Genomic DNA, 16,951 nt, shown 5'->3' with positions numbered 1-16,951 from the left:
TGTTTTATCACTTTGGATGTTTTCCAGTGTTCAGCCGATTTCAAATAGTCCCTTCGCTATAGTCTTAATGACTCAACGTTAATGTTCATGTGCTTGTTCTAAATCAAAATTTATAATCTTCTCAGCTCTGACAGGTGACTCAAGACTTAACTGTGTGGAAATCCAGTGATACCTGGTGGTTTAGTCCAGTGTTTTTGGAAGGAATAGGCTAGTAGGCGCCGTTTAATCTGGCTTCACAGTTTAATCTGCCCTGACGCAAAATTCGGTTCTACTGTGATTAATAGATAAATCATTTTTGGTGACACACTGAAACTTGGTCTTGACTGTCACCCCAAGACCAGCTTGAAATACATTTCTATTTTTTTTTCATGTTTTGAACATCTCCTCACAGTATTTACCCAGTTTTGCCAACAAGAAATAAATTAGTAGATACCTGTCATCTTTTTTTTTGGTTGTTTACTCCTCTTATAATTGGAAAATTTAAACGTTTACCATTTTTGCACACTGTCTACCTCCAGGTCAAAGATGCAATTCAAAACACTCATTTTTTCCACTCACGAAAAACAAACACATAGAAACTCTGAAATGACTTTGCACAAGCATCTGCAAATTCTGCTCACATACATTCAATGCCTGACGAAACAAAATCGTCTCTCTGGCCCCCTGTCCTCTTCCAAACAGCTGGGCTCCTCCCCCTTATTAACCCAGTACTCTAACAGAGCGTTTCCCTTAATCGCCTTCTTTCAGGAGCCAGTCTGAAGAGGTTTTGAGAGAATCTCCCCCACATGTCCTTCCACCTCCCTCCCCCAAAATTGTCCGTTCATCCACCTCTCCCATGCTTGGCCGGTCTGGCTCGGGCCCCCCCACACCCCTCACCCCACGCAAGAAAGCCGTCGTGCCATCTGACTATCAAGACACAGTACCTGGGGAGTTTGAGGAGAAGATTAAGCAGCCCAAATCCTCAGGCATGTCCCAGAGCAGTGCGCAGGATTCTCGACCCCAGACACCTGTCAGCGAGTACTCACGGAAAGACTTGACCCTACGTCCCTCACCTAAACTAACACGTGCTAGCTCCAAGATCTTTGAAAGGGTACGAGTCTTTGAAGAGCGGAGACGGAGCATCGACAACCCTGAGGGTTCCATCTCTGGACGCTCTTGGGCCGGTTTTAATAGAGCCCCTTCCATAGACTCTGACGAGGGTGGAAGCCGGCTGGGGATCTCAAGGGAGAGCTCCAAAGAAGATCTCCATGAAGCTTTGAAGGTAGATGCAGCCCAGAGAAGGTCTATGTTCAGGCAGAGGGCTGCCTCTCTGGAGGATAAACCTCGGTACTCCCAGAAAGTTCAAGACATTGAGAACAAATTCACAGAGGAGCTCCAACGCATTAAGAAACTTGTGGGAAAGCCACACATGAAGAAGTCCTTTTCCACTGAGCAGCTTTCCACGTTTCACAGGAGCAGGCAGCCTGTGAGAAAACTGGAGCCCATTCCACCTCAAGTTCTTCAGAAGCTTCAGGACAGGGAGCGTGCTCAGCAGGAGCAGGAGAGGAGAGAGAGAGAACAAGCCAAAGAGCCTTCCCCACCAAAATCACCAAAGGTGCAAACGACACAGCAGCCACAGCAACAGGAATCGACGTTACAAAAACACGTAGTACGAGAGTGGTCGCCAGTGACAACTAAAACAACCAGCCGAGTGGGAGAGCAACCATCCCCTCCAGAGGCCATGCCACCGTCTGAGTTACCTGGACAAAGGTCTCCAAGGCTTTTGCATGGACTTAATCAGCTTAGAGAGAGTCCTCAAAGATTTCCAACTACGGAAATCACTTCCCTAGCTGAGGAGCGCCCACGGTCCCCTTGCAGAACAAGGACAGAGTCTCCATCCAGAAATGCCCTGGAAATGACATTACGCAAAGTGGAACCACGGCCTGCAAGCCCGCTAGTAAAGAGGGGAGTCCATGTCCAGGAAGTTACACCAGTCCACACAGAAGACGAGTCTGTGCAGAGAAAAACACCCATAGAGATCACACTGCGCAAGCTGGAAAGAAGGCCTGAAAGTCCTCTGGTACAAGGTGAGACAGTAGCAATCCAGGAGCATCCCATCCAGGCACCTCTCAAACCTCTGAGGCTATCGTTATCTTCCTCTGAAGAAGAGAAGATGGAGGTGGACTTGACTCCTCCAGCTCCAGCCCTAAAGCTCACCATCCCTCAAATTATCGTTGAAGAGGAACCCATGGAGACAGAAGCCTCCACAGCTCCTCAGGGTGAAAAAGCAAGCAAAGGTGCCAAAGAGGAAAAACCACAGAGAATAAAAGGGAGAGGACGCAGACAAAGACCCATGTCTCCAGAATTAGGTATATTCATAACTCAAGAATTCAAGTCAATGACTGGCAATTTATGATTGATATTTGAGGTCAGAATACTGAAGTTAATGTCAGAAATTTATTTTTGAATATAGACGTTAATCCTCTTCAGAGAAGTGACTTTGTTAATGGGATATCAAATTTCTTTATTTCCAAATGCGTTAACCAAACATATTGAAAAAATTTTATCTTGTTTTAATAAGGGTGTTTTTCTAAAAGGGTATCTCTTACTTTGCTTAAACCTTGAGACATGCACATTTATAGCGATTGTTCAGTAGTAAATATATTGCTTGATAGACCCACAAAACAGACGTTGCTTGATAGACCCACATACTTTGCTTGATAGACAGTACACAGGTCAAGTTAAAATCTGAGAGTCTCTTGTAGCTTTTGTTTTTGAGTGTTTTACACCTTATAGTACTGCTGTGGCAGTTAAATGCTTGCGCTCATTCTGTGCTCTATATCATTGTAGAATCTTCGGACGACTCCTATGTGTCTGCAGGAGAGGACCCTCTAGAGGCCCCAGTGTTTGAGTTTCCGCTTCAGGACATGGTGGCATCCTCTGGAGCTGAAGTGCTGTTGAAGTGCATCATTGCTGGCAACCCTCTCCCTGAAGGTAGGTCCTCTCTGGTGACATGTTGAAGCAAAACAGCTTCAAGTCCAAGGGAACAGAGAGTTAAATAAAAAATATATATATTTAAAAATTCAAAATATGTATTTGTATGATACTAAAACGGATTGTTATATTAATCATCTAGCAAAGTTTGAATGGAAGAAAATGAGAGAAATCCAATAAACCACTGCTTAAAAACGCTAAAAAGATCTATTGAACTAATCTAAGAACTGCTGGGTCCTAATATTCTACATAAAATGCTTGATTGACATGCTTCAGTCTAAGGCTCCCAACCTTCTATGCCGCTGATGCAGAACTAAACACAGTAACGTGAGAGGGGAGAAATTAATAAAATGGGTGCTGTATATGAAAAGTTTTTTTCCAGAGTGCATTGTAATGTTGGAGGTGGGCTTAACACGTCCATATTATGATAATACCACCTTTGTTAGAGAAATGAGAAGATGTTTCCTTTTATACATTATTCTTTTCAAAACTCTAAAACTTTGCTGTTTCCATGGCTCATTAAAAACATCATCCAGATTTTATATGGTAATGTCTTAAAGAAGGTAAGTTTCTTATTAAATTTTACTGCTGGATGTGCATCCAGGGAATGCTGACATGGCCAGTTGCACAAATTAAAAGTACAACGGATGAACAATCAGGTGGACGAAAGGCAGACAGAAAGACAGTTGAACGAGGTTGATAGTTATGCAGTTATGCTAGGTTAGATTTCACTTGGTCGTTAGCTTTCACCTGTCAAGTTTCTCGACCTCGGAAAAAAAAAGGAGTCTATGGCTAACGTTGTGACTGGGGACAGCCTTGTGATTGGTGGGGGAATGCCTACACAAGCTTTACCCAAGATTAGGACTGCCCAGTTTATGTTGAAAATGGATAATTTTTGCAAAATACATTAAGTGGATATTGCAAAGTTATTTGATTTACATATTTTATACATGTATACATGTATATTTTGTGCCCACAAGAGTAAAATTAACATAATTAGAAAGAAAACCTGGTTTTTCTCAGATCTTTAAATGTAAAACTTTTTGCATGACTTCTGACTGTTTTAGTCCCTGATTTTATAAAGGGTGGCTAACACTGGTCTTGCACCTTCTGAAAGAGAGCAGAGGAAAAAAGTCTCTTTTCATCTTAATTTCTCATTCTAATTCAGACTGTTGGGGCTTTAACTACTGAAGGCACGGAGACTTACTGACTCGTGTGGTTTTTTCATGTCTAGTGATATGGATGAGGGACAATGTGGAAATAAAGAACAGTCCCACACATGTGGTCAAAGTGGAGGGCGAGAGGCACTCTCTTCTCATCAAATGGACAAAGCCAAGCGACGCCGGGACGTACACTGTAACCGCCACTAATGAAGTGGGCAAGGCGTGCTGCAGTGCCACCCTCTTCATCAAGTCAGGTGAGTGCATCCTCTCGGGGCAGCCGGCCAGGCCTAGCAAGATTAATGTGTCACTCACTGGAGTGGAGTCTATTCTAATGCCAAGAGAGCTAAATCCTTCATTTTGGAGCGACTCAGATCATAAGATGATTTCAAGCTCTTTTCTGACACTAGCCTAGAGTCAGAAGTCACGTCCCGATAAATATTTTAAAAATCCAACAATGTCTATCAGGCACTCTGAAGTACCCTGCAGATGGGAGATATTATTCTCAGTCCTACTGCCGAAGTGCTCAGAATAGTGCATAGAATCAGGCAAAGAATTGAATTTAAGAAGTTATCTTTATTGGTATGTGGAATTACACAAAGAACCGTATTTTGAAAGGAGCCAAAAAGGTGACATACCATCACATCTTTGAGCATCAGAGCTGGGTGCCTTCTCAGCTGAGGGGGAGGTGCTTTTTAGAGGGTGATATATGAGATACTAAGAGTGGGGAATTTTAGCACCTCTGGTTATTTCAGTGGGATCAAAGAATGAGGCAGTGAGTCATTTCATCAACCTACGTTACTGCGAGGTCTGAGTGAGCTGCTTGGTGCTGGTGGTAAACTCACCCCTGAAGTGAGTTAGTCATTAATGTGACTTGAATGTGTTCCAGTTTACTTTCCCACCACCTCTTTCCATGCAAGCTCTCCATTAGCTTTCGGTTTCTTAGGCTTATGCCCTCTTTCACTCTATCTTCCTTGCCCCCTTGCTTTTTCTCGTTCTCTCCCTCTCTCTCAGACTCTCATTCCCTCCGTTTCTCCAGCCACAGCTCCGTAGCAATAGTTACCATAGCAACCCCAAGACTAAATTGAACTTATGAATTGTTAACGGCATGTTGCCCTCCTGATGAAATTCAAAACAAATTCGCAGGCACTCGTTTAGAGATCACACAGCCACACATGGTGGAATTTGAGTAAACATTTCCTTCATTTATGTTGTGTGCTCGTCCTTTCTTTCTCTGTTCTGTTGTTGCTATTAGAGAAATGTGCATACAACCAGCCAGATGAACTGGAAACACTAACTAAGGCCTCTAATCATATTTAGCGAGACGCTCCAAGGCTTCATCTGATGCAAACAAGCTGCCACAGCACTTTTCAGTAGCTATCATTACAGAGAAAGCATCATTTGAATGAGACCTAGACTCAGTCCTCATTAATTAATTGCAACAAGTGTGTTTCAACTGAATTAAATATTAAATAGCTTTTACAGGAACGCAGAAACATGTTGCTGTGTTTTTCTTCTGTATGATAAAAAGGAGACACTTACAGGTGTAACAGTTCCAGTTCCTGCTCTTATAGCTGCTGTTGAGATAATATAAGGAATTAAATTAAATCTTGGACATATATGTAGATTGTAAAGTAGCCTAGTAGAGCAGCAAATGACCAGAAAATGCAGTCGTAACTCATTTGAATTGCACAGTGCATCTCATACATTAATGCTTGACCAGAGTGTAAATACAATTTGGCGATCTGCATGACCATCTGCCCATTAAAATTCAATCTATCGTCCTTTGTGATGGTAGTTTGTATACCCAACCCATTATGAAGAACAGCTTACTGGAGCTTTTGCATAAACTCACACTGCAAGTGTGATGTGTTACTGTCAAATTTCTCGCATTCAGAATTGTTCTAGTTATTGTCCTTGATTATGTTTTATCTGAAAAAGATGATTCTGTAGAAATGAACCCCTTTAACTTAATAATTTTGTTGTAAGTGTTTATAGATTTTCTTGAAATTAGGGATGCATTATCAGAATCAGCCAGAATCAGAATCAGAATTGGTAGATTTTTGCTCCAAACATGTAATCAGAGACTGATGTATTAAAGATGCGTTGATCAAAATCTTTATGGCCAATTCCAATTCTGATTTCTTCACCGCCAATTTGTCTTTTGTAATCTGAAGCTTACATTGTGTGGACTAAATGAACATATGAAACTCACTAACACATTTCCAGTACTTTTGTATTAGTCAAAGTTGCATTATAAATAATATTATTTAGTATTATTTTTACATATATTACTTAATTTGCCAATTTGCTGCATTTTAAATTCTGAAATACAAATTCAGTTGTATATTCATAAACATTAATAAAATAAAGTGCTGCATCAAAAGTAAGAGGCAACTGGCTGTTCAGTGCAATGTGTCATGCTTAATTATGCTATGACATTTGGTGTAGATGTAGCAGCAGCATTTAAATACAGCACAAGTGTATTTAACTGACCTACATTGTTTACATCATAAAATTACTATACAGATAAGCCAAAATAAAAAAGTAAATAAACTGATTGCAAATTGCGTGTTTAGAGCAAAAGTCTGCCAATTCTAATTTTGGCTAATTCCAGTTGTTCATTGTATTTTTATTTTGGCCAATCTGTTTTGCAATTTTATGACATAAATAATGCGAGTCGGAAACGTCCACGGAGAAGTGTAGTTGCATGCTGCTGCCAACTTATACCAGTATGTTGTAGTATTCCATCAGTCCAACCATCAGCCAGTTAGTCTGTAAATACATCAAATTTGGCCCTAAAAATGAATGATTGGTTAGAGCTGACAATCTTTAACGTTATCATGATAAACTATGTCACCACATGTCCCAGTATGCTTTTTCGAGCATATTGTGGATATTGGCCATGCTTAAAAAAAAAGAAAGGAAAAAAAAACAAAAACTTAACTGCATGTTTGACTACAGTGACAGCATAATTAGTCCTGCAACTAATCAAATGTCCAAAAAAAACAGTATTGTGAAATATTGTGTGTCTTGAAAACTTTTTTATTTTTGCCATATTGTACTTCAAGTTTCAAACTTTTTCACATAACCTAAAAGTGCTCTCAAAGTCTCCACAGCAACATGCAGACTAGACAAATATTGACGTTACTGTACATTTAATGAAATGACACTGTATTACCTCTGCCAGGACGGAACGACATCCTGTAATGTAAAAATAGGATGGTTGCTATGAGAGACATGGCATGGCTGTCTTCTCTACTTAAATAGTTGTTAATGGAAACCAGGAGAAGCTCCTGTGCGTACAGTGCGCGTCTGTTGCATGCCTGCAAGTGTCTCTGACACTGAAGGAGAAAAAGAAAAAAGGGGTAGAAAGAGGGAGGGGGTGAAAGAGAGAGATATTTTCCACTCAAGGTTAGTGGTCAGATCCCTTGGGGCGGTCAGAGAGGTGCTGACAGTTTATCACAAATGCAGTCAGGATTTAACCCACAGCAGAGCTCCTACACTCAACTACGTACACCTTCTCCATCCGGCCACGGGTGTCGGGTAAGTCTTGGACAATTCTAAAATGTAGAATTCGTGTTAAAGAAAAATGTTATCTGATCTTTGTACGATATCAAGCTACTCATTCAAACCACATTTGCTTTTTCTTTACACTTATTTTTTCCAACTAATCTTTTGTCATTTATGTATTTCTAAAAGTAGGTTTTTTATATTTCCAGCATTTTTGCGAGTAAGTGGTTGGTGCACTTTCTAAATATCACTTCTTTACAGTAAGAATGTGAGAACTGCTGAAATACATACTGTACACGACATGGTAAGCAGAACCCAGAACACAGTGTCTATTTATTCCCCCAGTGCATGTGCAAGATGCACTGTGAACCTGCTTGCATATGACCTCTGAGATGCAAAACCCCTTTGTAAGAACTTTCACTTTCAGCATTTACATTTGCTTGAATAATTGTATTGCATAGTATGATTTTGTCCTCTAGTATGATTCATTAATTTATAGATTGTGTATATTATTGTTTGTGTCTTTTTTTTATGTAGACACTTAACCAAATGTTATTTTAAATATGACTAATTATTTGCAAAAATAGAACATATTTAGGTTGCCTTCATTTGTTAGTCTGGCAAATTACTAGCTATCGTTACAGTTTCAATGCAAGTCAAAGTAAGACATTTCTTTTTTGTTTGTACGGAATTGGTTACAAACAGGGTATTTCAAAAAGAAAGATCCTGAGCCTGGACCTCCTATGAGTGAAACCAAATACAAACCGAAACAACGAAAAATACAACAGTACCAAGCCTTATGGCACTGCAACAAAGGCTGCATGCCTTCAGGCAAAAAAGATATCCTTTGCTCCTCACAAGATGGGCAAATGATGACCCTGAGTGGGCTTCCATTTTGGAAAAGTGAGCACAGAGGAGCACAGAGAGTTTCACCATTCAGAAGCTGGAGCTTTCACATACAGCTCAGATGTTTGTAGATCAGTTTAAATCCTGTATGAGCTGCTTTTTGAGATGCTAACAGTGTCTGTGATGAAGCAGAGGGCAAACGATCCTGTTACTGACATAAGTTCACAAATATCAATAGAGTGCGAATAAAACAATTTTCGCAATTCCAAAAATCGCATTTGGTGTGCAAGATATTAGCATTTATGCGCATGATCGGATTAATTTACTGTCACCCATAATACTGCACAAATAAATCATGTTCAGTACGTATATGCCTTTAGGCTTCACTGAGAATACTGCTGTTCTGTGCTGAATATTCAGAGGTCTTTTTATATGAAGTTTGAAGCCAAACAAATTAAGCTGACAATTGGAGACTAAACAAATATGTATCTAAACCTACTGAACTGAGCCATATCTTCTTTCACAACTTTAATTTCTTCAGCATGTCATTTAGCACTTGGTAGCTTCCAAACATTAGCTAACTCATTAGATGAGTTAGAAATTATTGGGTTATTTTTTAGTGTTTACTGTGTTGCATAAAAACAAGCAAAATTGAACGGCTCAATTGCTTATTTTGTTACATTTGTTTGCACTGTAAATGTCGGTAAAATATCATGGGCCATGGAAGCTTTTGTGGTTGGTTGTGTGAAAGATTGAGAAACTCTTCATTTTATAATGAACAGCTATTGAAACTAAATGTCTGTAATATAATTTGTATTGCTTAAAACTTACTGAATTGTGTGCATTTCCAGAATTATTATTCCTGGATTCTGAACCATGAATGAATTTCTGGATTCTGAAATATGAATGAACTTTAAATAAAGAGCTCAGCAGTTTGTCTTTACATCCCCAAAGTCAATCCCCTCAGTTTCTCAATCCCCAAGAAGGACAATGTTCCACAAAAGTACATTGTCAACAGAGCTGAATATCCTCATTGTCAAATTGGACTGGTGGGGAATTGGATTTGACATCATGGGATTTATTCTGTCCATAGCCACCTGAGGTCCAAAAAGGCTCCTTTTATATTTAACCTCTGCTTTTCACCTTTAACTTCCCTCTAATCCAGCCTTCTCTTCTCCCTGCATTCAGACTCCAAAGCCTATCTTACAGAGGCAGGAGAGCACCCAGCACACTCCCCACCAGTGTCTGTGAATTTCACACTTCAGTGAGCTTGTCTGGCACAAATGAGTTTTCCTGCGTTATCTGTGGTTAAGAATTACCAGTTCGATTACCAGAATAAGGTCACAGAGTTTAAGTCATGTAACATTTGACATGGATATACAGGCAGTATGCATTCAAATTATGATATATTAAAAAATCAAGAACACCCACTCTTCCGGAGCAAAATACATCTGATGTGTACAACAAATGAAAGCTGAGCACGCATCTTATATTTGATGCCTGTTTTCCCCTCAGAGCCCAGCCAAGACCCACGGGGGAACCTGGGTGTTCCCATGGACATCAGCAGCCCCATCACGTCTGATGAGGAGTATCTCAGCCCTCTGGAAGAAGGAATGGACTTCGGGGGGACTGTGTACCGTGGCCCTGAACCACGGAAAATCATAGACACTCGATTCAAGGAGCCACCTGCTTTTCAGGTGCTTATAATATGTAATTTATTAATCCTAAGACTTACTCAGTCACTATATAATATGATTTGGTAAATGCTATGAAACAGATATGTGAGCACTAAGGTGTGAGCCCACATAAAGGCCCTTTGGGTTTAAGAGGTTAGTTGCTGTTCAGGTGATGAGTGTAGTTTCATTTTAAATTTAAGTTTATAGTGCACCTCTGTCCAGCGTAATATTAATTATGCACAGTTAAATCCCCAGTGTGAGACGAAATCAGCAGTGTTACATTGGTGATTTTGCTGTGTTTGGTTTTAGATCATGATGTTATTTGATAGAAAATGGGTCCTATCATAAACATGTTATCTTCTTTTTTTACAGGCTACTCTTGGAGATCAGACTGTCATTGAGGGACAAGAAGTGACTATCTCTGTCCGAATGAGTGGGCAGCCCAAACCGATGCTCTATTGGTAGGCTTCCTCAGTGGATCTCACTACCAAAGATTATTGTCATTCTGATGCTTAAAATTCCACAGTCAGGAATTTCAGGACAACAGTGTGGCTGCCAGATTAGTGATTTAAATCCCTGGAAGGAAAAAGTGAAAGCAAGTTCTCTGAAAATTTGAGGAATGCAAGAACCTGTAGCAAGCGGCATAAAGAAGCAACTTAACAGACTTTAAATTCTTCTTTATTTTGCAGTTGTTTTATTGACAATCACCTCTGAGTATGACACAGTTAGTTGTTCTTCACAAATACACTGTAAAATGTTAATGTAAAAAGATTCCTGATTGCGCTTTTAATGGAAAGCAGGGAGCAATGGACTGTACTCACTTTGCTTTGAATTCATTGTTTTTATATCATGAAACAAGTGTATTTGCATTTCCTGCCTAATCAGTCTATATTAGTTTGGCCCCATTAGTTTATGTTTATGTTATGTTATAAGGCGGGGGATTCCACTCCCAGTCCAGGTGACCCCACACTGTGAACATTTTTGTTTTGTTTTACTTCTTCTTCTCATAGCACACCTGGTACAACTCATTAACTAATTAATGAGGTCTTCATCAGCTGGGTTTTCTTTTCATCAATTTATTTTGGAATTCCATCACATTGAGTATTCTAGCTAATAATAAGTCCTTGTTTCCTCTCCATATCTAGGCTGAGGGACAGAGTGACCATAAAAACAGGTCCTCGACATATTGTCCGCGAAACAGAAGATGGTACCTGTGAGATGATAATTAAATCAGCCGTGAAGTCCGACGCTGGTGTGTACACCTGCAAGATCATCAATGAGTATGGCACCAAACAGTGTGAGGGCAGACTGGATGTGAAAGGTGAGACTTTTGCTTAATTGAACATTGAACATTGAACTAAATTGAACTTCAGCACCCTTAAAACTAATAACTAAGAGAGTTCACTTCCAGTCAAAATTTGGAAACACTTGATTGGATGTGTGATTTTCAGTGTTAGGTATAATTATGTATAAATCGATGACTTTTGTTTCAAGTAAATGGTGGCATTGATGCCCACCCAGAGGAATATTTGACTGCTCAAATGTTGCTCTTGATTCAGGAGATGTAATGGTGATTCTGCTAAAATTCCTTAGGAGAAATAGCATTAGACAAAAAAGAGACATGAGACACAGGAGACATAAAGGAGCAACGAGAGGTTAGTTGCAGATGAAAATGAGTTAATGTTATTATTTTGGCAAAACTAAGGACAGTGTGTGACCTTACTGAGATCTCTATTAAAACTCAAGAGGAGACACATGAGGTTATTGAGATCTTTTGCTCAGGAGAAGCATATGAGCAGCAGGAGAGACCTAAGCAAAAGTCTCCTTTGTCTTCTCATGGTTTTCTAAGAGAAACTACACAGATATTAAGGGGAAATTTTATTATTATTATTATTTATCTTTCCTATTGATAATTGCCGTCGGCTTTTGGTGCATAGGGAGGTCCTCCCTCTCTCTCCATCACACAGTATGATGAAAGCCAATGCAGGCGTCTGTTAGTTGATGTAACAGATTTGGCAGTTAGCGTCCAAGCAAATTGAGCTGTTCAGTGACACTGCATTAGTGGCAGTTCGAATAGAGGAAGCATTACTATCTTTAACCCTCCCAGCTTGGTAGTACTGTGTAATAGAGGAAGACCTAGCTACTAAGTGGAACTGGCAGAACTTTGAGGAGAAAATTGGGCAAAAATAAAACAAAAACAACCAAAAAAACTCCTCTACAAAACAAAATTACAGAGGACACACAATTCTGGAAAATACTGAGCCCTGAATATATTGACCCTGTGATCATTCACCAAAAAGCACATTTTCTTTTTACGGATGTTATTTGATGTACTTCTTTAATGGCAAGCCACTGGCTTAAAAGCACAAATAAGGTCCTAAAACATTTTGCCTTGATATGAATAAAGGCACATCACAATCCTTCCATTTGTTGAATAAGGTTGAGCATAGCTTATTGGGTGCCTGTATGTGTGCATACGCGTGGGAGAGACGCCTGTCACAGTGTCTACCCTCATTACAGTCACATTCCACTCTGGGTTGTGGTGCAGTGGGGTGGAGAGCCTCTTCTCTTCCCCCAGCATACACTTCACATCAAAACTCCACTTAAGGGCCTCTGAACAGCTGATGAGGTTTTTCCTCACAGCGCTCTGTGTTTAGAATGCTAGTCATTGGTTCTACAGCAGATATAAGTTTGTCTACACAAATTTTTTGATGAAGATATATTTTGAAAGCTTTATTTTTGGCTTCTGACGTTTTTAAAGGAACCTCCAGTCTAGCTGTACATTTGGGTAATGTATTTTTATTGTAAATGAAACATTTAAAATTGTATCCTATTGCACAGCAAGTGTAAAATATTTCACTCAAAAAAATGAACAAAACATGATTTTAAAGTTGACTGTTTTACAGTAAAAGATAAGGTTTCAATCTTAACATAGAGAATAAAAGCAAGGCGAAGGCCAGGGTGAGTCAGGCTTGACTGGGTTGTATCAGTGGGCCATTTTCAGCTGGTAAAGTGTAATATTGGAGTGCAGGTATGATACAGTATTGCCGTGCTTCTGCAATGCAAAATTTAGTAGCACATCAAACTTGCCATGGCTACTGCAGTAGTGGACTGTTCTCAGGCTCTCAACCAGGCTGCACTGGCTTTCATAAAGACAAGTCACATGCAAGTCAGTGCAAATTATCCATGGGTATTCTTGTTTCACAGCCCATGCATTACATTTTACATTTACATTGTTACATTTTGTGGGCCCTCCAGGATAAAGTGTGTTGGTACTCCTGTCTTGACCCAACTTAAATGGTTAGGATTTTTATTTTTAAAGATTGTACTAATAAATAAGCCAGTTTCACCAATTGCATAATTACAACCTGACAGCATTTAAGCAACATTTATTGCTTGTTGTTTTTAAGTATACTTTCATGCTACAACCCCGTTTCCAACTAAGATTGGATGCTGTGCAAAATGTAAATAAATACAGAATGTTCACACATTTTTCTAGTTTTGTAGCCCTTATGAACCACCCGTAGTAGTGCAGTGTAACGCCCAGCTGCTCACACAGTCTGTTACTGTGACAGAATCATAATCTGCTATACTTATATATATTTTGAAGCAATACCTTCTCCACTACACTAGACAGTGCCTATAGATAAATCTACACACAGCAAACTGACAAAAGCAACAACAAAGTGGAAAACCACAGTTTCCTTTGTGAGCCTCCACTGTAACAAAAATCCATGAGCAGTACAAACGAGAACAATCATGGAAGAGTTGTATTTAACCATTTTCCAATTTCCGTTCATTGCTTTGCATTAAATAGACTGAAAATGGGAGATTGTAGTATATGTACGTAGTAGCGACATCAGAACCATGCAGGAATTCAAATGAGCTGTTTCTGCAGCTTAGTTTCTGTGTGTGAACTGGGGAATGAACTGTACTTTTTGAAACATTAACAATGTTTACATAATACATTAATTTTTTTTATTTCAGAAAAGCAGGAACAATTCATTTTGCATGATTTAGAACTGTTATTTATTTGTTTTAAATGTGTAATTCAGTGTATCTTACTTGCTTTACTGCATAAACAAGATACATGTTCTTGGGAAAACAGCCCTAAATAAAGACAGTTTAGGGTATTTTCTACCCACCCTGAACATGTAACTTCCCTCTTCACTTCTCCAGCTGTTCCAGCGGAGCCTGGACTGGCCATTGTGCGACCGGTCAGAGATGTGATGGTGAAGGCAGGAGAGACAGCTGTCTTTGAGTGTCATGTGATCGGGCCACAAGATATGGATGTGGACTGGCTGTCAGACGGGAAGCTCATTCAGCCAGCTCTGCTGAACTGTAAGATGCACTTTGATGGGAAGAGGTGCAGGTTGCTGCTCAACTCTGTGCATGAGGATGACAGTGGCACATACACTTGCAAACTGAGTACAGCCAAAGGTTTGTGACCCCTCACCCTCTATCTTTTAAAAGGTTTTTGGACAAAAAATGCTATTTGGGCTAAAAATGGATGAAAGCTAGTGGGAAAGGGGGGCAGAACTGCACTCCTGTATTGTATATTTTCCTTGCTCTAGCAGACTAGATGAGAGCAAACATAGAGCATAGTGGTTAAATCGGGTCTTTTAGAGAAAGGAGATTGCTAATCTGTGCAGTGCTCTGGCCCTCCAGGACTGATCTATAATTTGATGAGCACTTAGACCTTGCACTTCATTATAGACTTGCTCTCATTACCACAGTGATTACCGTTTCTTGTTTTCTACAGAGGAGCTGACCTCCTGTGCCAAGCTGAAGGTTATTGCATCCGTTGGGCCTCTCTTTACACGAAAGCTAGATGTGTTGGAGGTGATTGAGGGTCGGAACGCTCGCTTCGACTGCAAGGTCAGCGGCACGCCACCACCCAGGGTCATCTGGAGTCACTTCGGTAAGAGACTTTTTCCCATGACTAATTGCATATTTTCAGTTTAAACTGAATGGAACTTGATTGTGCAGGAAAATCATATATGGCCTCAGCCAACACAACAGAATACGGACACTATTTACAACAAGAAACTTTTATACTATAGAATAATACACATCTCATGCTTGAGTAATTTGCAAATTGAAATTGTTGTTATCATTATTACAATAATAAATAATTTCAATTTATTAGTCAGATTTATTGTTTTAAAAACAAACACCTCCTATACACTTTTGTCACCAGATATAACCCATAATGTTGACCTGAAGGGCTTAACACAAACTCAAGAGTATGGGGGCTGTCTGTTATTGCTAATGGTGATCAGAGCTTTTCTGTATAAAGCTGTGTAGATGAGCACCTGCCTGCAATGTGGTTGTTTTGTAAACGTAACTGTCTGTGCAATGTACTTTTCTTATCACAGACCATCCTCTGGTAGAGAGCGAGGATATCCGTATCCTGAAGGAAGGTGGTCGACACTCTCTTGTCATCTCTCATGTCAGCAGCGAGGATGAAGGTTTGTACACAGTTGTGGCCCGAAACCCACACGGCGAGGCTGAATGTTCAGCAGAACTGTACGTGCAGGAACCCCGGCCAGCAATCTCATCGCAGATGTAAGAATTTTCACTCTTCTTCTTTAGACTCATAATATCTCCTGTTTAAAGGTATAAAGTCTTGTTAAAAAGTTGGAAATAAATGTTAAAAATATGACACCAATTTTGTTGCAGATATAGGAATAGCATGATTGAAATATTATTATAGTGCTCTTTTTTAGTGTCCAAAATGATAGAACTGTAGATGACTCTACAGTGACTGAGAAAGCTGTATAACGTGAAGAATGAATAATAAAAATAATATCCAGAATGCCTCCAACACCATGTGTCCAAGAGTATCCAGATACCTTCTAATTAGTGAATTACCTACTTTAAGGCGCACCAATTATTGACACAGGTGTTTAATTCCAAATACATTGCTTGTATAATCTGTCTAAAAAGCATTTCCAAAAGAATGGGCTGCTCTGGTGCAGCAGCATTTGAGCCTAAGTACACCATGCCCAGTGCTAAGCTAGATGGGTATAACCCCCCAGCACTGAGCTGTGGAGTGTGGCAGGGTGTTCCCTGGAGAGATAGAGCATGTTCATCCAACATCAGTAACTGACTTCACTAATGTTTTTGTAGTTTAATGTAATCTGATCCTCACGGCAATGTTACAACATCTGGTGTAAAACCTTTCCAGAAGATTCATCTCCATTTCTGTCTTGAATTCAGAAGAAATTCCATCTACAAACATTTAGGGCTGGTATCACATACATGGATTAAAGAGCTTAGTCTTGAACTAAATTGCACATAACCATTGGAAATTCTTTCAGTTTAGGATCATAGTGTATTTTCAAACGTGGTTTAAAGTTAGATAATAAGGCAAGAAATTGGTTCTTATCTTAGAAAATATCTAAAAAAAATTTATTGTATATTTTAGTATATTTCTTACCCTTTAATAACTTCCTATTGTTCCCAAAATCAGAGATATTTTAATTACTGGAAAAACACACATTTAAAAATACCTTTTGGTGTTTTTGAAGAAAATAGCAAAAATTGGAAGTGAGCATTAACACAGCATTAAATCATGCAGTCACAAGTCGCTCTACATATGTACAGTGTTTGTATTTTGATTTCAAATTTCCATAACACACACTAACCGAGAACATTATCCTCCAGAGTCTTTAACAGAGCTTATAGAAATGTCTGCTTGCTGCTGTTTGTTTGTGTTAATACAGTATGTCAAACACAAACAGGTATCGGTCCCTTTGTTTGTACTAGTAATTAAAAATT

The 16,951-nt window shown here is 39.5% G+C and overlaps 1 protein-coding gene across 2 annotated transcripts in view; it reads left to right on the top strand.

Annotated features, from left to right (window-relative positions):
• The window catches only part of spegb (striated muscle enriched protein kinase b), a 97,860-nt gene that overhangs the window by 48,697 nt on the left and 32,212 nt on the right, over positions 1-16,951 (top strand). For both annotated transcript variants that reach the window (XM_036570011.1, XM_036570021.1), the window contains 9 exons: positions 748-2,348; positions 2,830-2,973; positions 4,208-4,390; positions 10,008-10,189; positions 10,541-10,629; positions 11,314-11,489; positions 14,348-14,608; positions 14,931-15,089; positions 15,547-15,736. In XM_036570011.1, the coding sequence (XP_036425904.1) occupies positions 748-2,348; positions 2,830-2,973; positions 4,208-4,390; positions 10,008-10,189; positions 10,541-10,629; positions 11,314-11,489; positions 14,348-14,608; positions 14,931-15,089; positions 15,547-15,736 (2,985 nt within the window). The remainder of the gene's footprint in view (positions 1-747; positions 2,349-2,829; positions 2,974-4,207; positions 4,391-10,007; positions 10,190-10,540; positions 10,630-11,313; positions 11,490-14,347; positions 14,609-14,930; positions 15,090-15,546; positions 15,737-16,951) is intronic.

Source organism: Colossoma macropomum, unplaced genomic scaffold (assembly GCF_904425465.1).
Source record: "Colossoma macropomum unplaced genomic scaffold, Colossoma_macropomum, whole genome shotgun sequence".
Classification (NCBI taxonomy): domain Eukaryota; kingdom Metazoa; phylum Chordata; class Actinopteri; order Characiformes; family Serrasalmidae; genus Colossoma; species Colossoma macropomum.
The sequence above is the reverse complement of the archived record's forward strand: the minus strand, read 5'-3'. Positions and strand labels throughout refer to the sequence as shown.